General features: G+C 46.3%; 1 protein-coding gene across 1 annotated transcript; it reads right to left on the reverse strand.

The window, feature by feature from the left end:
* Positions 1-8,517: 8,517 nt before the first annotated feature.
* On the reverse strand, positions 8,518-12,109 carry LOC117863438 (transport inhibitor response 1-like protein Os04g0395600). The gene is made up of 4 exons (XM_034747135.2): positions 11,707-12,109; positions 10,703-11,608; positions 9,406-9,895; positions 8,518-9,323 (listed from the first exon to the last, which is right to left on the reverse strand). The coding sequence occupies exons 2-4, from the start codon at positions 11,152-11,154 to the stop codon at positions 8,544-8,546; spliced, it is 1,722 nt and encodes a 573-aa protein (XP_034603026.1). The 5' UTR covers positions 11,155-11,608; positions 11,707-12,109; the 3' UTR covers positions 8,518-8,543.
* Positions 12,110-21,065: the final 8,956 nt, after the last annotated feature.

The raw sequence follows: 21,065 nt of genomic DNA on the forward strand, positions 1-21,065 counted from the left end.
AATACACTAGTTGTCAGGCACCTAGCAGGAGCCGAGGGGCATCCCCCGGCCGGCCTCGTCCTTGGAGCGCGGCCAGGCGTTCCAGGTGAGGCGGACGGCGTCGGGGCTGTCCGGGTCGGCAGCCGCCGCGGGCGGCGCCACGGAAGGATTGGCAGCCGACATCGGGGTGCGGCGAGTGGCGGTGCGGGCTGATCGAGCGGTGGTGCGGGCAGATCGGGCGAGGAGGTGGTGGTGATGGTGGGATGCGCTTGCACTCTGCGCGTCCGTGCGGTGGCTTGGCTCGGTTTCGTCGTTCGCCTGTTCGTTCCTCCTCGATCTTTTTTGTTTTGTGCTTTGATTAGGGGTATTTTCATCTTTTTTTCATCTTTCTTCATCTTCATTAATGGACTTTAGTCCCTGAATACAAACGGGGTAGTCCAGGAACTAAATGAACCAAACAGAGGCTAACACACACACACCAAGAGAGATGGACTACAGCATGCCAGGCTCGAAGCACTCGTACTCGCCACAAGGCAAGATTGTGCTCCTCCGATACGATCACTCCATGCATGAATGTTCTTGCAAACTGTTCTAGTTAGTAGTACTGTACTAGGCTTCTTGCAAGGATCCCTTCAATCCGCAGGTTCTTCTCTGTAACATCGGGCAATAGTTGCGATGGCTCAATCAGCTCGTTCCATGCACCATGCACGCCATTCCCCCGGTCCTTCCCCTGCTTCAGCAGCTACTGCCTATTCCGACGATGGGCACTTGATTTCCTCAGCTCGTTTCGTGTCATGTTACTGAGTACCAGGACTACTCCGGCGGAGCGGAGCAGCCTCCTTACAGCTACGGCCGCTGTTGTGCCACTTTATTTTTATTTATTATTCCTTCAGTTACCTTTTTCCTTTTTCTTTCTTTATTACCGTTTCTTTTTCTTTTAGGTAACAAAACTAACTTTTTTTCTTTTTGTGATTATTCCTTTTCTATTACTTTATTTTTATTTATTATTCATTTGTTTATTTTCTTTTTTAATTTTTTATATTCTAGTATTAACATTTCTTTTTCTGTAATTATTTATTCCTGATGTTCAATTATTTGCTCGCAGCTGAAATTAATTATTTTGTATTAAAAATATTTTTTAAAAAAATATCATCGAAACATAGTGAGATCTTGTTTGAAGATCTTGTTGTAAGCAATTCATTGGTGTGATCGAAATTAAATTTGACTATACGGTTTAAGATTTATAGATTCTTTTTTGAAAATTACATGTTGATGTTATCATCTATTTCGTCACGTCTTGCATGCATGCAACGAATCTCTATTTTATTTCCTATGAGGTTAGCTGCCCATATATTTCATCCCTCTACACTACTATTAACCCATAATATTAATTATTAATTGATCATACTGAAGGCGACAAGTGGAGAATTTATGATCTTAAACCCAGGTGGTGCAGCAGGCGAGCGCGTCGCGGAGGAGCACGCGCCTCCCCGAGGTCGCTGTCGATCCGGAACGTCTCGAGTGCCAGCTTACACCGCCGCAAGGCGATGCTGCAGCCCGGGATGGTGGCGTCCAGCAGCGTGCTCGCGCGCCGCCGCCGCTCGAAGCCATCGTCCACCCGGGCGACAGCTTACGCCACCGCCATCTCGATCGGAGTGAGAGTGAGATGCACGGATGCCCTCGGGCTCTGGCGGGATGGAGATGTATCTTGGTGCAATGTGCCTGCCTTGGCAATCGATTTAAAGAGGAGGCCAATCCAGTCGGATTGCTGCAACGCTACACACAGCACGGCGCCGAGCTTCGATTCCAAGACGGCGATCAATTCTGTTGCCGAAGCGTGCCCTGCGGCCGACTTTGTGTTCTGTGCCGTGTGTTTCCGATCGCCACGACCGTTGCAATGCAAACTTTCTCCGTTCTAAAAGAATACAATTTTAATTTTGCCCTAACTTTCTAAGTTAATATTTTAGATTAATCACGACGTGAACACCACCCTAATAGTAGCACTTTACTTAATTCACGATTTTAATGGCATGCTTTAGTTAATGCATGGTTGGAAACATCTTTGTTTTGCCATGTTTCCAAAGCATGCATTGTGCGCCTAGTCAATAGTCATACAACCAAAAAACTCAATATAGAATAAACACTAGTGGCATTGAACCATACCGAAAGGATCGAGATGTCCAAGAATTAGCTAGTCATCCAAAATATTTTGAACGAATAAAGTCTACACGTTTGGTCAAATTCATCTATGTGCCTAAGGTTCTAAGGTTCATTGTATAGCTATCTAACGGACAAAGAGTTTTACAACCTGGTTCCTAACATGACAATTCTATAAAGGTAAATGCGGAAAGTAATTACAAGAATTTAAATGATGATTTGTAAATTGCATAATATAAAGAGAGGTGGGAGGCTCAATTTTCCATGATCACCTTGGCACTCTTCACAGTCCTCATTAAGCTAGTCTCAGTGAAAATTTCATGGAGAGTTTCATGGGCATTAAATTTCATGCTATATCAGCAATTTTGCTGATTTGGCAAGATCTTTATGAGGAGAGAGAAGGGGAAGTTTCATCATATGTGAGAGGTGTTTCATCCCCATGACACTCAACAGGCATGATTACCTAGTTCCTAATCTTAGTAGCAGTGCAATGAAACTGTGCACTAGGACTGACCTTAGAGCACCCCATCCAAGGGTAGCCCTCTTGGCACGTGCAATGACTAAGTGTTCCCTAGTGCAGAGCATCAATGGTGTCCATAGCGGTGGGGGGTGGGGGTAGCGAAGCAGGGTAGCACCGTTGGCCTCATTAGGCGAAGGAATGTCCTTTCAGTGGGTGCTAGAGCGACAATATCGCTGTGCTAGCTCTATAAACTCAGGTTAGTGTGCTGATAGGCTATAATGAATCCGGTGGCTCCTAATCACCACTAGAGGCGAGGAAGAAGGCGGGGGTGAGGTACAGGCATGGTTGAGATTGACTCTTAGAGTTCTTTAAAAAACAATGAGATAATGAGCTCACGGGGGTGCCTCACACGCTTACTGGAGGCAATGGTGGCAAGCAATGAGCAGAAGGATGTTAGGTGGCAGCGCTGTGTCGAAGCGGAGATGAGTCACAAGCAGTGTTTTAAATAGCAGGCTAAGGCATTTAGCGTTCGACCTCCAAAAACAGCTAATAGCTGGCTAGATGAAGCTCTAGCGGCAAATAGCGGCTAAATTGTACATAGGAGCAAATAGCGGTACCCTCCTCAATCAGCTATAGCGGAAGATAGTGGAGGCTATAGCCGGCTCTTTAAAATATTGGTCACAAGAAAGATAAGAGGGGCTAGGGTTACACGGGAAGTAATGTGAGCCATTAGATCACCTTGATAGACGACTCCAAATTAGGTTGGAACTAAAGATGATGAGGTGAGAGATCAACCCTAACTTTTTCTCAATAGCAGAATAAGTTTATATTTGGTCCATGGACTCTTCAGACTATCCAATTTTAACCCTTAACTTCATAAGTTTATTTACGTTTATTCTAGGTACCCCAATTTTCAATTCTGTCTAGTTTTGTCTCTGAGCCCAATCAAAGCGGTTTAGGGCTTAGTGGCAGCAATTTTTCTAATTTTAGTGTGGAAGATTATTTAAATAGGGGAAAAATACTCAACCACTTCTAAAAGTTCCAGAAAACCTAGAGGTTGGGACACATGAAATCGACCAAAATAACTAGGGCTCATGAAAGAAGTTCTACAAGCTTAAAAGATTCAGTACATCTAAAAATAAAGAGGGTTATAATTAAAATTTCAAATAAAAATGTATACTCCTTGCCATCTGATTGTTCATTTCTCAAAGTTCCTGAATCCAGTGCGGTGCAGCAAGTTGTGATCTTTTTATCCCGTGAAGGGCATACATCTGATTGTTGCCAAAATGTGAGTTTCGGCGTATGGATGAATAGGCACAAGCGGTGCCGACGTAGCAAGAATGGCGCCGCATGGAGTCATGGTCGTTGATCCAAACACCAGCACCGAGAACCCACCCTAGCTTTCTCGTCTTCTTCCTGCATCCATCTGCCACAATAAAGACACGTACACACAGCGGCCTTAGGAAAATATTAACACGCACACACCCAAGAGAGAGATGGACTACAGCATGCCAGGCTCGAAGGACTCGTACTCGCCACAAGGCAAGATTGTGCTCCTCCTATACGATCACTCCATGCATGAATGTTCTTGCAAACTGTTCTAGTTAGTAGTACTGTACTAGGCTTCTTGCAAGGATCCCTTCAATCCGCAGGTTCTTCTCTGTAAAATCGGGCAATAGTTGCGATGGATCAATCAGCTCGTTCCATGCACCATGCACGCCATTCCCCCGGTCCTTCCCCTGCTTCAGCAGCTACTGCCTGTTCCGACGATGGGCACTTGATTTCCTCAGCTCGTTTCGTGTCATGTCACTGAATTCCTTCTCTGAAGATTAGCCGCCCAGCCTTGAGCCACCAGAAAGAACCTCTGTTGTTCGTTCCACAAAGGCCAAGGTGATCATTTGTTAATTCCTTTTCAGTGCACAACTTGTACCCGCACGCGCAGCCAGGACTGTATCCTCCTCCGCAGGCGCCGGCGGCGAACCCGCAGGGGGGCTACCAGTACCAGTACCAGGACTACTCCGGCGGAGCGGAGCAGCCTCCTTACAGCTACGGCCGCACCTGGCCGGGGCAGCCGGCTCCGTCCGACGCGGGGCCTTTCTACTACCAGGACGACGCCGACTGCATCACCTTCCTCGGAGGATGGTATGTTCGTTTCTGCTACGCTAAAGTTTTTTCCTTAGATGATGGATGTCTTTTGTTGCAGTAAAGCATTCACTACCGTAAAACTGAGCATTCGTTCTAAGGCTCAGTACCGGTTGCATTTTGGCCCGGTACTAATGTGAGCATTAGATCTTGTTTGGATACCGGGGCTAAACTTTAGCCCCTATCACATCAGATGTTTGGATACTAATTAGGCCTATTAATCATAGGCTAATTACAAAACTAATTGCACAGATGAAGGCTAATTCGTGAGATGAATCTATTAAGCCTAATTAGTTCATGATTTGACAATATGGTGTTACAGTAACCATTTGCTAATGATGGATTAATTAGGCTTAATAGATTCGTCTCGTGAATTAGCCCAAGACTTCTGCAATTAGTTTTATAATTAGCTCGTGTTTAGTCCTTCTAATTAGCATCCGAACATTCAATGTGACACGGGCTAAACTTTAGCCCAATGATCCAAACACGTCCTTAGTACCGGGCCTAACGGATAGTCCCCGAGATGGCCTGCGTGACCCCCTTTAGTATTGGATGGGGGTTCCACCCGGTACTAATGTGCCTGAGATTCTTCAGTACCGGGTGGAGGCTCCACCCGGTACTTAAGTGCTCCCGTCCGCCACCCCACCCCACCCCACCACAGCCCCCACCCCCCGCTGCCCGCTCCTTTCTTATCTCTCTCTCCCCCAGCCCTTCCCCCCTCCTCTATATCTCTCTCTCTCACCCGGCTCTTCCCCCCCTCCTCTCTCTCTCACACTCACTTGGCTCTCACACTCCTCGATTTGCCTCCCCTCCGCTCGCCTCTCACCGGCAGTGAGGAGCAACAGCGGAGCGAGGTGAGGCGGCGGAGGGCGGAGAGTGGCGGGCGGGCGGAGGACGGAGAGTGGTGGGCGGGTGGAGGGCGGAGGCAGGACGGAGGGCGGGTGGCAGGGCTGGGAGGGGACGGGGCAGCGGGCGGAGGCGGAGGGGCGGCGGGCGGAGGCGGAGGGGCGGAGGGACGGAAGGACGGAGGCGGAGGGCGGGGCGGAGGGCGGTGGGGCGGCGAGCAGCGGGGCGTGACGGGGGCGGGCGGTGGGGTCGGGAGGGGTAGGCGGAGGGCGGCAGGGCGGCGGGGGCCGAGGCCGGCAGCGGGGTGGGGACGGGGCCGGAGGAGGGATTTTTTTTTTTTTAATTTTTTAATACACCTTAGGTGCACCATTTAGTACCGAATTAGTAGTACCGGTTTCTCAACCGGTAGTAACGGGTGATTCCTGTTCCTCAGAGAGGTACGGTGAAATGAAAGCTTGTTAATGTGGGCTTTTGCCTCACACAGTGCTACTAGCTGTTGTTAGTTACTTGTGTGGTACTTGTCATGTGATATGAACATAACATGGGCTGCAGATGTGCTGTCTGACTGATCAGTTTGCCAAGTGTGGTTGCAGCCTGGCCGGGCTGTGCTGCTGCTGGTTGCTGGAGCGCTGCTGCATCTGACACGAGAAGGGAGATGGGTCGGTTGGAGGAGAGAGCTGGCAATGCCATTGCCAATTTGCCATACCAAATGAAGCAGCTTTGATGGCGGTTTTTTTATATAAAAAAAATGTAGTTCTGAGGTGCAGTTGTAGTGTAAGTCCCTCTGTGTATGACCTGTACATGTGCCGAATAAGCTGTGGTGGTCGTGCGTGGAGCCAAGCCGATCGAGGCGATGGTTCTGCATCGATCGTGCGTTACCTACTCCACCGGTGGCCATGTAAAAAGTAACACGGGGGCTCTTGCTCTTGCATTGCCATCATGCATGGTGTCTCGTCCGTCAGCGTGCAACTCGGAAGGTCCGTAGCTGTGTCTGGCAAAGCCATCATCATCCAAGTCTGATGGGCAAGGACGCCGCGCTGCTCCATACAGCCCTTGCGAGCGCTCCAAAGCCATAAAAATGCTGCTCTCTCAAGCAAGACAGGCATAGGAGATCGACGAGAAGCCCGCACAAGGTGTGCAGGTTGGTTCAGTAGTATTTCAGTACCGTGATCGAAACGCCGAGCATGGCAGCGGACGCATGGGCCCCTGCACTGGGCTTCCCACTCGCCCATGTGTCACGCACCATCGTGCGGCGGTGGCGTCTCAATCCGTCCACACGCGCGTACACTGACGGCGCTGCCTGTCTCTCAGTGCCAACCGCGGAGAAGAGGAGAAAAACGTGCGCCGCTTCTCCCTCCTGGTGATCCTTTTCCTCAGACACAATCACCGCGCTCGCGACGTGGCGAGGCGAGGCGTGCCTTATCTAGACTTGGCCTTTTTTATGATCGCCTTTGCTCGACGAAAGCTAACAGCTTTAAGCTCAAAAATTCAGACAGAGACTGCCCATATGAAATGAACCCGTCTTGCACCAAAAAACCATGCTTCATCATCCAAGTGAATAAACCACGGGCACGTAGAATGTCGGAAAGCTCGTCAGGTAAAATCATGAGGAAGGAGATAAAGGCCCAAACCTATGACGCACAACCGTTGGTTTCACGAACAAGCCTCGAGCCAAAATGAAGATTGGACGATGACGGCCGCTTCGGCTCTCTATTTTTAAGGCAGTAAGTAGCACGGTGCAGAAAAGGGAGGAGGGAAAGGGGTCGGCAGTTCCAACATTGAACGGCACTTGACAAACAAAACTAAGGGCAAGCACAAACAATTCAAAGCCATAGAATGATAAACCGCGAATTATTCCACGCACTGCATTCACAGGAGCAAGAAGCAAATCGTCGTCCCCGGAATGTCCCCATAACATAATTCAGGCTACGAAACAAAACGCTACAGCAGCAGCAGCAGCAGCGGCAACACAACCCACTGTGCCAGTGTCAAAAGCAAATGGGACACTACAGATTACAGGGGGGTGAAAAGAAAAGGTTGGTCAGGTCCGGTCCGGCCCAGCCCTCTCTGAGTGAGAATGCACAAGGATGATGAAGGGGGCCTCAGTGGCCATATGACCAGGCACTGAAAGTGGTACAGAGGATGATGATGGATCCCGGCCATGTTTGCTCCAAGATAAGGGAGCACACCAGCGTGGCTTTTCCTGACCCTGCAAAGGGGGGAGGGATTGGTTCAAGAACTTACCCACTGTTGCCGCGGCCCCCGGCCGTGCCGGATTCCACCGACCATCTGTAAAAGCAATCGAGTAGGGGGTGAGAAAACAGGGTTAGGCACATCAGGTTCTGCTGCTCCCCAATTGGTACTGGAATCTGAATGATATATGCATTGACTGAAATCAGCTATGAGTAGCTACAATCAATCTACTGGGGAAGAAACAAAAAGGGAAGCCTACAGATTTGGAAGCAGAAAGGTGGTTCAAACGTCACATTCAAGCACTATCCAGTTTGATTCAAGTACTATCGAGTTAAATCTTTTCAGAAACCAGACTTCTCATGCAGCATTTTTGCCCATGTGACATTCTTATTCGTGCCCATGACAGGAGCCTCTCATGCAGCATTTTAGATTTGGATTATAATGTCATCTGAGTTTAATGCCTGTATAAACTACTAGGAAACAAGTAAACTCAGCTGCTACTGAATGGAACACTTTTTGCTGACATAATGAGCAACGAGTGCCTACAGATGCTAGTTCGCATGTTCTGGAGTGTACAATATACATTTAAAACATGCAGTGTTCAACAAAGCTACTAAGCATTAAAAACAACAGGGCACTAGTACTGGGCAAGCAGAGTATTAGACAAAATCAACAAGCAGATCGCACATTTCATATAAAAGAAGATAGATCTGAAAGGAAGCTCACCTTTTAGGGTGAGAAGATACCAGGCTACTTGCAGCTAGCTCTATAGGATTTTAACAAAATTTGGTGCATCATCCCTCGCTCCAGCAGTTGTGCGGTAAACATATAACTTATCCACTCTAGAGGGGTCACCATGGTTTTCCTCCATTTCACTGCTTCCATCTAGTTCATTCATGATCTCCACATTGAGCATCGGCATCTTCGACGCAAGGACTTGGCACCCCTTTAATGTGACATTGCATGATGACATCCAAAGGGATCGCATTGTCTCATACTTGGCAACATTCCCCAAGAGCGCAACATCACCAAATGGACTGTCTCTAATTTCAAGCTTCCTTAGATTCTTGCACCCGTTCATCACATGCATCATCCCCTTATCACTATCTCCAGCAAATGCTATAGAAAGCATCTCAAGTTGTTTTGCATACTTTCCAATATACATGAAAACCTTATCGGTGAGAAGACCTGATATTGACAGTCGTCTTAGCCCCCTGCACTCACGAACAATAGCACCAAATCCTTCATCTAATGGCTGGTTTGTTATGGCATCCGGCTTCTTTGGCTCAAGGATACAGAGTCTGAATCTTATGAAATTTGGGCAGTTCTTGGCTACAGTCATTAGTGCATCATTGGTCATCTGGTGACAGAAATACAGCAAAGAGCTCAGTTTTGGGCAGCCTGATGATATTGCAACAAGCCCCTCTTCTGTCACAGCAGAATAACCAGCAACATAAAAATCTGATGGGAAAACCCTGAGTTCTTGTAGATCTTTGCAGCTGGAGGCCACCACTTGCAAACCCTTATCCGAGATACAATCCAGTACCTGTGGAGGCTCAAAATCGTTACTCGTTTTCTCTTATGACATACAAAAATGATATACCCAAAGGAAAGAGAAGGGAACTCACCCAAAGACGCTGGAGTTTCACACAGCGGCTGATCATTTTGGTCAGATCAGAATAATCCAGTGTCGGAGTATAGCTCAAGTTTAGGCCTGTTAGGTGATGGCAGAGGGGATAGATAAAAGGAACACAAATAGGAGAAGCATCCCAAAATCCTGACAAACTCCTCAGCATTTTGCATTTCTCCAGTGCACTACTCAGCCTCAAGTAGGATTCAGACTCATCTGTCAAATTACCTGTCCCCAAGTCTTCCAAATTTGGGGTTCGCGCTAGTATCTTGGAGAGTGTATCTACTGATACAGAACGATTCAACCTCAAACTGCGTAGGTTCGGAGACCTAGCAACAAGTCTCTCTAGTGCACCAGAATTCACCTCCCCTTTGATGCACGCAAAATTCAAGGAGACGAGCGAAGTGCAGGAATCAGGGAAGCAGGAGAGCCACCTGGGCCCATGGTCCTCCACGTCATTTTCCTGCAAATCTAACTCCCTCAGGAGCCTAGACAACAGATAGAACGTAGAAAACAAAGTCAGCACATTCTGAATAACATACCAATTGTTACAAGAAAAACTTGACGCATTCAGTTAAAATCAATCAAGTATTACAGATAATAGTAACACTAATAATTTGTTGAATAAAGAATTTGCATCTAGTCCTAGAAAACAGTAGTATGCAGCATGGCCTCAACACACCTAGTTAACTCTTTGCACTATAACCAAAACTGTATTTATTCATTACACTACACTGAATAACAACTATAGAAGTCATCCACTGACAAAATGCTAAACATCTAAAGCGCAAATGCAAGGACAGAACAATCAGGTACCACTTGAATTAACTGGTTCATCATAGTTCAGCTCATTCAGGAAAACAGCAATGTAGCAGACCAATGAATGACTTGAACAGCTGTACCCTAAATGAAAATACACATGCGAGATAAGCTCCATAACGATCACAGATAATGGCATATAAGACAGATGCATTAAGGTTAATAAAAGAAAATGCTGAAGCAGTTTCAATTGGAAATTATGCTGCTGTAGATCACCACATCTAAAAGTACTTGCACACTACACTGCGATATCAGGAAGGAAAAATTGGAACTCTTAAGGAGCTAAGACTATGAAGGCATATTCATTTGCAGTGACTTGCAATAGCTGCTTAAGGAGTAAATACTGGCATCAACAAGTACGTAAAGACACCAATGTTAAATCAGGAAATCAGGAAAGAAAAGAAAAATGATGCACTTAATGAACAGGCATGCAAACTCAAAATGATGTATTTGAGTAACTGGAACAGAAAGCTCACTTGCAGTGACTCGCAATAGCAGCTAGTCCATCAGTGCTGAACCCCTCGCAGCTGATAAGGACGAGGGCCTTGAATCTTGGGAATGACCGAGCTAGCAGCTCAAGGTTCTCATCTAACACAACCATCCGCTTCATCCGCAGCTCCTCAAGACCCATGCACCTCCTCGCTGCCGCTTCGATCCATGGCCCCGCGTAGCCACCCCAATCAGGCGGCACGAGGTTGAAGTCCGCAAAGTGCGGTTTCCCCTTCACCGTCAGCGCCCTCACATTGGGGAACCGCAGCACCACACGCTCGGGGCGCACCGCGTAGCAGTTCCCCACGAACACAGCGCGCCGACTCAGCCTCTCGACCTCATACCACACCTTGCACACGAGCGAGACTGTGTTCCGGTCGCTGTGCGACGGCAGGAAGCTGAAGATGTGCTCCACCACCTCCTCAGGGAAGTAGGTCATGGCGCCCTCCCCTAGGAGCACCTTGTTACCAGGGCAGGAACTGGATCTGATCTCCTCCAGCCTCCAGGTTATCCAAGCAAGCCCAAGAAGTCAACAACAACGGAGCGGGAATGTGATCCGCTCCCCTTCCAGCTTCCAGGTTATTCAACGCAGGGCAAGAAATCAGCAACCACTAGAAGTCTTCTTAGCACATCACCTCATGGCCCGTGCTAAATTTCTTGAGCAGACACCGAACAGGAAGTAATGACAGTCAAAGAGCGGGAAGCAATGCCGTTCGCTCAGGTCAACCGAGCAAGGAAACCGGGTGACTTTCAGATCTGCAGGCCGCGCTCCTTCCGACAGTTGCCGCATCCGTCACCCATACCCGATTTGGACATGGGAGGGCCGAACTACTCGAAATGAGCAGGAGATGGTGACCACCCTCCTCTCAGCCCCCCGATCCCTCCACCGAAACCTGCGAGAAAAAATCGGCAGCTCCTCAGCTCCTGCCACCTCCAGGCGACTGCTGCGAGAAGGAAACGGGCGCCCGAAAAAAAAAATGCAACAGCCTACCTCGCTCAGATCCGCGCCGCCGCACCGCCAGATCTAACCCATGAACACCTCGCGGACTCCCAGCACCCTCCTTCCTTCCTCACCAAACCCCTCTGGGAAAGAAAAAAACCCTCCCTTGCGCAGCCGAAGATCACTCGCCCCCGCCGCCACGCCGCTCGGACCAAGGCTCCGCCGCGCCCCTCAACGCGTCCCCCGGAAGGGGAGCAGAGCAGGTGGAATCCGGGGCGACCGCCCAGCGGGAGAGCGCCGGGAGAAGCGCCGCGGAGGTGGAAGCCCGAGGTGGCCGGCGGCGGGGAGGGCGCGTGGGCGCAGCCGGAGATGGAGCTGGGGGGAAGAGGGGGATGCGAGGAGTGAGGAGATGCTTCTCTCTCTCTCTCTCTCAGGCAGCAGGGGAGGGTGGGAGGGGAGGGTGGAGAGGAGGTGAGGTGAAGTGGGAGGTGGTGAACCGGCTAATAATGGGGGCTGAGCCGGTCGGCGGTCGGGTCGGACCGGTGGCGCGGGCCGGGCGGGCGCATGTGTCCCTATCCACCGGTTCCGGATAAGATGTGAGGGTGTCAGAAAAGGATCACCAATTGCTACGCGCACAGGCGTGCAATGCAGTCTCTACTCGGCTATGGTTTTTCCCTATTCCCAAGAAGCTCCGGCTCGGTGGGAATTTCATTCTCATTAAATAGAATAACACGTCAGCATTTTTAATGATGTTGCAAGAAATTAATGAAGAGAAAAGTGAAATGAATTTCATCACCATAAAACCTTGTGTACACTATTTCTAAGATCCCTTGTGTCTTGCATGTAACTTGAAAATAACAAACAATGAAACTTTGCATTGTGTGGTGCTATTTCAACTATGGATTAATTGGCATTTTGTTTATGTAGTATTATTGGAAACACAAGGATTAATTGATATTTTGTTTATGTAGTATTATTGGAAACACAAATATGAAATGGTCATTGAGAATGGCTTTATGGGCTTGCAAATAAATCTAGATGTTGTTTAATTTTTAGTTTCACATGGACAGTAAAACATGTGAAAAAGCCATAAGGTCTTTACGACTTTAGCTTTGCTATATACGATTTCTGAAAAACTCCAAAATTTAGTCATTTTGCTGAAAACAAAAAATCAATGCTAGCCAGAAAAAATATTTAGAGTTTCTCTTTTTTCATTTTTTTAAATGAGTAAGTAGGCAGGATAAACTTGAAAAATGTTGTACCTTCATAGTTGCCGATTCTTTTGCGTTGCAAACAACGGGCCTTAAATTGAATCTAAGTTCGTGTTCATATTATTTCTCAAATTTTCTTCAATTTAGGCGGTGCCATGTCTTCGTTAAAAGGTAAAAAAAAATATGATATTCTAGTGGCAGAGTACCGAAACACATGAGACAACATTTGATGTTTAAGGATGTACCGGTAGACTAAAAAGTGTATTGGTATATAGAACAAATAGCATATCTTCTACGATCTACCATAGAGAAAAGATTTTTGAGTCTGACCAATCATTAAATTTTAGTTTGGAAAATAAAACACTTTCTAAAATCTCAAATTCTAGCAATTCCATATTGTTCGCAAAATGTTCAAAAAATACAATAAAAACAAAAACACAGTCCACATTTCATTCGCTTTGGCATCTAATATGGCACCCGCTCCAAGCAAACTAGTTTTGACCTACGATTTATTATAGGATACGGCAACCTAAAAACAAATATCCCACTAAAGGTGACTTCCCCTAAAACGATATACGTAGTATTACTTGTTCTAAATTTGGCAAATGAAACAAAACCAATTTTTCAAAACACTAATATTGTTTTTAAACCATGCAACAAAATAAGCTGCAGACATTTCTAGGAGCTTTGGGTTTGTGCATTTTTAAAACAAGAAAAAAAAAGGACATGAAGCATGATGGTAGTGACTAGTGATGAGGGTACGATGCGCCGGTGCCCCGGGGCAGGTGCGTCCACCGGAAAAGCAAAAGCAATGGTCCTGTCACGTCCTGCGCCTGTGCTCGCGCAGCGTGGTGATGTGCAACGCAATAGTGCCATGTACGTGCCTTGTATACGGAGACGGTACGAATAGTCTATTCTTCTCCTTCTTCTTCCCGGTGCGTACGCATCACATCGCATCCGTCCGTCCATTCCGTCTCCTCTACTGCTACGGCGTCGATACGCGCCATCGTCGTCGTCATCATCGTGTCTCTCTCTCTCTCCCATTCATTCTCTCTCTCTCTCATTCGCCCCTAGCCTAGCAGCAAGCTGCGCCCAAGTAATAATAAATCGTTAATGATTAGATGGCGCCTCCGTGACAGACCGGCAGGCAGACAGGGCAAATGACCTCAGCCCCTAACTCTCTCTCTCTCTCCTCCCTCCCTTCCCAAATCCATCGGTCCTTTTCCAGCATCAGCATCCACCATCACCAGGGGTTTTCTTTTATCCTTCTCGCTGCGGTGTGGAGGAAGGCGAGATCACGGTCGTCCATCGTTCATTTGAAGGTTGAATTTTATTTTTAGTTTTAGGGATGTAATTTTCCGTATACTTTACTTGGAGTTCTGAAATGAATTTGATTTTAGATGGATGGTCAAGACATAGTACTCCCTGTTAATAAGTGACTCATCGCATCCGTGAAGAATGTGCCACGCTTCTTGGTGCATATCTTACTTTTCTTCCATACAATTTACCTTTAATGCATATATTATTCCTGGGATGAATTAGATTTCGATTGAACACCCAAGATCATAATCCTCCCAGTGGATTTTTGGCTTTTAACTATAACCGGGTTAATACGTGATGATCCAACATGTTCGAGTTGTCTTCCACCTATGCCCGGAATAACTCTGGTCATTCCTCTCCCACACAATCCATACATCCAAGAAGCCTAACCTCCCACCACTTGCATTAACCAAACTCTAGTTATTGCTCTTCTCCAACACGTAATGGATGGTGGGGTGGGGTCACGTGTTTACTCTTCCACACGATCTACAGTACTTTAAATCCTAACCCCTCCTCTCCATGTCTCCCAACCCTAATATGTGATATCGGTAATTCCTTTTCTCCGATATTGGTGATGATAGGGTTACTCATTTACTCTTCTGCATAATCACACCTAACCCTAAAATGTCATGGACATAACTCAAGCTCCAATTGTTCCTCTTCTTCGATGGTAGTGTCAGTCGTTTACTCTTCCATATGAATTGTCAATCCTAGAACCTAACCCCTCCATCGGCGCACCACTCCAGCCCTAACATGAACTTTGGTCATTCTCTACTCCACCCTGACGGTGCCAAGGTCACATGTTTACTCTTTCACGCGACCTACTAGGGGATGGAATTATAGTTTGAACTAGGTTTTAGTTATTCTCTTTAACCAACCCCCACTCATGAAAAATTTGAAATAAGCAATAAATACTCTTGAAAAGCTTGAATACCATATGAATAACGGTGCATTTATGATGTTCTTCCTTTTCAAAGAAGAATACTTTTGTGAAGCTAGTTTGTTGGTTATATACTTATATTGCCTTTGTAGAGGCAGGCCACAATCACAATTGCTTTGGAAATTAACTAGATTGTTGTTGATGTATATATGGTGTATGAACAAATAAAAAACTTGAGATATGAAGTCATATAATGCAACAACTTTAGTACCTTACTGTGTGGGTGTGTTTTTTTTTTTTTGCAAAACAACACATCTTTGCTTCGTCTTGCTTTTTAAGAGTTCTTAAAAACTGCCAGAGGCATGAACTGTAATAATAACTAGGTGCAAAACTCTTGTAGAGGTTGGAATATAAAATCTTTTTTTCTATAAGAAATGAGTATTGACAGCCTCTTGAAACATGCCTATACCGTGGACTCGTTGTAACCAGCAAATTAATCATTATTAACCTATATCGAGCTGATCGACCTTGCAAGCAATGCAGTGTTTTTAAACCACTTCTTCAATGCTTGATTTGTAGGTGGAGTTTACTTGCACGTATGAGCTGGTGCTGTTATTCTATTGACCTTCAGCATCATAATATGGTCAAATAAAATGCTTCAGTTCCTTGTATCTGCACAACAAAATCTTTGTACCTAGATTGCAAGTGCCTACCACATACTACCAGATCCAACCGACAAAATGAAGGGAAAACAACAAAACAAAAAAAATTAGAGCCAACTAATCAAGATAACATTGTGAATGTCCCATCACAATTATGCGCGCCAAAGTAATTGTTTTTACAAACACAAATTTCCAAAACATCGCATTCGGGAAGGCACTTGCTGTCTAGTTTATGACCCTTTGGAATGCCGTTTCCTGATTGGTGCTTCGCGAAGTCTTTGTGACACGTGGAGGCCACGAGGTTGCTGTCAGGTGCTGACGTGTGACTGTGGCGAAGACTAGGTTTGCGTGGTCTTCAGGTCTTCTTACGTGAGCCTCGTGGAAACGCCACTGATAATTTCAGTACTTATGCCCAAACCATAATAAAGCTATAGATATATAATTCCAGTATGAAGTTTGAATAAAAGCTATAGATAGTACAGTGGACTCGATTTTTCTTCTTTTTACCCAATGGATACAAAGATGAACGTATAAGATCTTTCTGGCCTATTAAAATCCTGGGCATCCTTGTTTTCTGTGACTCTCTCTACCCTCCTGCTCCCTCCGGATCTTCTAGCTCAAACGTCACCGCCTCGAGATCCACGGTCTGCCTTAGGGGATATTTGGATCTTTAGTCCGCACTAAAATTCATGTCACATCGAATATTCGGAGGCTAATTAGGAAGACTAAATATGAGCTAATTATAAAACTAATTACACAGACGGAGGCTAATTTGCGAGATGAATCTATTAAGCCTAATTAATTCATCGTTAGCACATATTTACTGTAGCATCACATTGTCAAATCATGGACTAATTAGGCTTAATAGATTCGTCTCGCAAATTAGCCTCCATATGTGTAATTGATTTTATAATTAGTATCGACGGAGCTGCAGATCCAAGCGATGGCGACCCGGATCTGGGTTGCGGCCCATTGGATCTGCGTGGAGCAGGTCGGGCCAGCATGGTGTGGTGGCTTGGCTACATTTCTGTTCCCCGACGGCAGCGTGGGCGGTTCTGCTCGATTGGCGGCGGTTCGCGACTCGGGTCCTAGCCAACAGCAGCTTGGGGCTTGGGGCACGAGCTCCGCTGGCGCGGCCTTTGTGTTTTGGCGGCACGTGATGCGTGCCTGGAGCCGACAGGATGTGGGTGCTGCATCGTCTGCGAGATGTCGAGTCTCGGCAGCGTTGTGGTGTAGGTGGTGGCTGCACTTGGTGAGCCACCCTCCTCGATGGTGTGGTTGGCGGCACCGTGGTGGCGTGGCCGGTGACGGCCTACTCAGGTGCTCGCGAGCTGATGGTGGTGTGGTTGGTGGCAACCAAGCGGGGAGTGCTGCAGTTGTGCCATGGTGGTGCAGCTGGTGGCGCTGAGCTGCCCCTCTGCCTTGGCGGACCTCCGATCCTCTTGGCTTCGGTAACACTTGGTGTTGTTGATGTTGCTCTTTGCTGGTGCGTGTTGCAGGGACGCCTACACCGCGTGTGGTAGCATCTGGTGGTAGCGGGGACGCCCACGTACGCCATCAGTGCTCAGCGATGAGGCTGGTGGCTCCTGTTGCACAACAAGGGCGCACTCTTGGCTGGGGCTGTGTTCAAGGAATGAGGGCGGTGGCGAAAGCCTTGCCCATTCTATGGGTCGATGACGGCGCCATTTTCTTTCTTGGAAGCGTCCATCAAACCGCTCCTTTTCCTTGCGCCGATCTTGCTTCCTAGGTTTATTCCTAGACCTTTTGGTCGGGCGAGGGTGGCGCATGTGGTGTCATGTTCCTCCTTTGAGGCGTTGCTTGGAAGCTCTTGCCACGTCCAACTACAGCCACGTGGCGAGGAAGGAAAAAGCAAAAAAAAAATCAAAAAAATCAAAAATAAAAAAGTTTGTTGCTGCTTGTGGTGGTGTTTAGTGCAGGCGGTGCGGTGGTGGTATGCTTGTGCGTTGGTCTATGTAGTGGTGACAATCGGTGATCCTGCGAGGTAGGATTAAGTTGAGTGGAGTTAAGGTATTGTGTGGCTCGTGTCGATGTCCCAATCCGACAGGCCCAGAGTAGTTTGTTAGATATGAGTGGAGTTTCGACGCGTGATGATATTCCAATCCAATTCGTCGGTGTTTCTTTCCATTGATTGTATTGTTCAATGTGAACTTCATATTTTTTTTAATATAATCTGCAGCTCTTTTGTCTGATTTGTTTTAAAAAAATATGACATCTTAAACGAACCCGAGCATTGTATGACAGGTTCAGAATTGAATGGAGACCTCTCTCGGCATCTATAATGCGCGATCAAGAACAATTAGCTGATGATCTGCTGAAATGGTGATCGGAAACAGGCTCAGGTTTTGGTTGAACGGCATGGCGTGCCATAGCTAGCTGCAGTAGCTCAACATCCGGGTCTTAGAATACCAAAGCCTGATTAGGAAAAGGTCTCGCCGGACGCTAAACTAAGTTATCTCCAACAGCAAAGGCGGCGCGGGTTACGAGGCGATGATAACAAAAAAATAACAGCAGCAGCAGGCAGCTGCCATGCATTGCAAGCTAGCTAGTGACTCTGATTATACCACATTAACCTGCAAGCGGAGCAGCTAATTAAGCCCTAGGATTCCCAGTCGCCTAGCGTTGGCGTTGCTTCGCTTCACAGCTCACCTCACTGGCCTCACCTCGAAGCCACAGATCACCAGTTGGGCACGGTGAGATTGATTGGTAGGGGTTGGCGTGGGAGCATGTGGGTGTAGCTGCTCTGCTACTACTGCTACTGCTGCTAGGGCATCCATCACCTCGGCCGCCGGATGCGTGCATGAATGCCAGCGCTGTTTGACGAGGAGCAGGAGCAATTTGATTGCGTCTCTCTCTCCCCATCCCTCCCTCTCTCCCTCTCCCATGATGATGATTAGCTGGTAAGGAATGGTCGTTGGCCACACTGATAAAGTAAAGGTTGTTTCTTTGTTGTCAGCTTGTTTTGTCTCTAGTAGTGTCGTATACATGTGTACCAATGCTGATTATTTGCAAGGAACGAACTCTTCGATCGATGAGCCTAACGCTCCGTGCGTAGATCATCATCAGATTTTGTTTCTTAACAGACATTCTTTGCTATACTGATGATATAGGGATAATTCGATTTAATACCTGTAATTGTTTCGGTAAGGACTTTAAACTCCTTTTCAGTCCATATAAGCATAATTTTTTAATGCAAGTTTTCAGTACATATAAGCACATAAACTCCTTCATTCTCACGGAAATTGGAATGTTTCCAACGAGTTTTCGAAGATGGTACGGCTAGATTTATCTTCAAAAGTAGCTTTCAAAATACTGTAAAGGTGCTATATTTTGAATTCATTGTACGCTATTAATTGTCGAATCAAGGTAATAGTTTTCAAAATAATGTCGCGTTGACCATGTCACTTTCCAAAAGCATCATCTATTATTTGTGACAGCTGACATGAGCGACTATATTGTCGCTGCTTCAATTAACAAGCCGCACACAGCAATTTCTATTTTGACACCCAAATTAATAACGCTCAGAGATCCCATAATAATCAAACTCTCAAATACTCCTACTTGATTACAACGAAATACAAGTTATTATGTCCAAAAAAAAAGTGAGAAAAAGTTACTCCCTAGCCCCAGCTGTCAGCCCCTCTGATTTCTTTTCGCCACATTGACCTCTAGCTTTTTCTCTACTAGTACTTCTTTACTACCTTCCTACTGATGTTTTATTCGAATCAACTCTCTCGATCGGCCCCATCACACCCTTTCCCTCAACTTTTCAGCAATCGCTGTCATCAGTTATCTAAAGGTCTTATATGGATTTCCTTATCATTGTAAGGTAAAATGATGTAATATTGCATCATAAAAATGAAGAGTTGAGTGAACTCATTTAATTTGTCTTTAGTTTATCTGAGCGACTGAACCTGTCTCTATGTCTGTCTAACCTGATTTAACCATTAAAAAGATTAAGATACTTGACATCATGGGTTTTGGGTCTACATCCATGTGATGTCAAAAGATGGCAAAATAGTAAAAGAAGAAACTGGGGGGAAAAAAGATGGGAAAGTGGCATCTTTGTGGAGAGCTACCCTAGGCATTAAGATAATGGTGCATTTGCAACTAACCTAAGGGAGATCCTAGTGTATAGATCCACAGCAACCTCCTCTGGCCCTAGCCAGGGCATTTGATGGACTAAAAGCTCTGCTTTATTTCCCTCCAAGAATTAAAAAAGCAAAAAGATTCTGTTTCTGACACACCTTAACCAATCAGGTGCAGAGCTCAAAAAAAAGCTCAGAAGGGAGCATAAAAAGGTACTACTACACGCTACTTTCATTAGTACTATTTTTGTGATATTCCCGGAATGAGAGAATGTTTGGTCTTATGCCTGAGCACTCAATCACACCCAATCAAGTGAAAATGGAGGATGCAACCATATCGAATATGCTCATGGAAAATCTTGGCCATGTCCGTAAAGGCAAGCAGCGGATAGGCTGCTCGCAATTTCAGTTTTATTTTAACCTATACAATATACAAAGGACACAGCCGTGTAGGCCCCATTTTAAACGTAGGATTTCACCTGAAAATTTATAGGGCATCTTTGAAAAATAGTTTGATTCCTGCTGGATTAAGGGGGAAAAAAGAAAGGTGAAGCATATGAAACATAAATGGTATCTAAACTCTTCTTGTATTACACCACACAACCACCTTTATCTCTTCTGACAGAATTTTACAGTTTGTAGTTTGTATTTCACGCAATATGGAAAAAGGGTGGATGTGTAATTGCAATAGAGATTTTAACATCGAAGGAAAAAGAAACATTGATAGTGCCCCCAATGGATAAGTGTTGTATCATCATCGAGGGATTTGCATGCGTATATCCATATACATCGATCCATCATCACATCTCGCCCCTCCCTCCAGCTCAGCTTTCCCCCCTTTCATGGAATCGTGCATGCACTCGGATCACCAAACTAAGGTGATCCAGGACCAGGACCAGGACCAGGACCAGCATGAGAAGGGATCATGCACTGTGATGGCTGAAAGGAGGCATGCCATGGGGGAGAACTTATTCTGTAGACCCGGTTCCAATCATGCGCAACAAGCTAGGACCACCGCGAAAGCGACGCTTTATTATTCATCTCTCCATCTGGTCCATCCATCACATGCCCATCGATCAGCTGCTGGGCCAATCGGCCAAGCAGGAGAGAAAAAAAAGAAGAGGAGGAAATTAGTGTGGATGGTTAGAGGCGTATCAAGAAGCAACACATGGCAGGTCTTTTGCTAAGCATTCCCATGTCTCAGTCAATTAAGAGGGCGGATTCGAAGCTC

The sequence above is a fragment of the Setaria viridis genome, chromosome 7, assembly GCF_005286985.2.
Source record: "Setaria viridis chromosome 7, Setaria_viridis_v4.0, whole genome shotgun sequence".
Taxonomy (NCBI): Eukaryota; Viridiplantae; Streptophyta; class Magnoliopsida; order Poales; family Poaceae; genus Setaria; species Setaria viridis.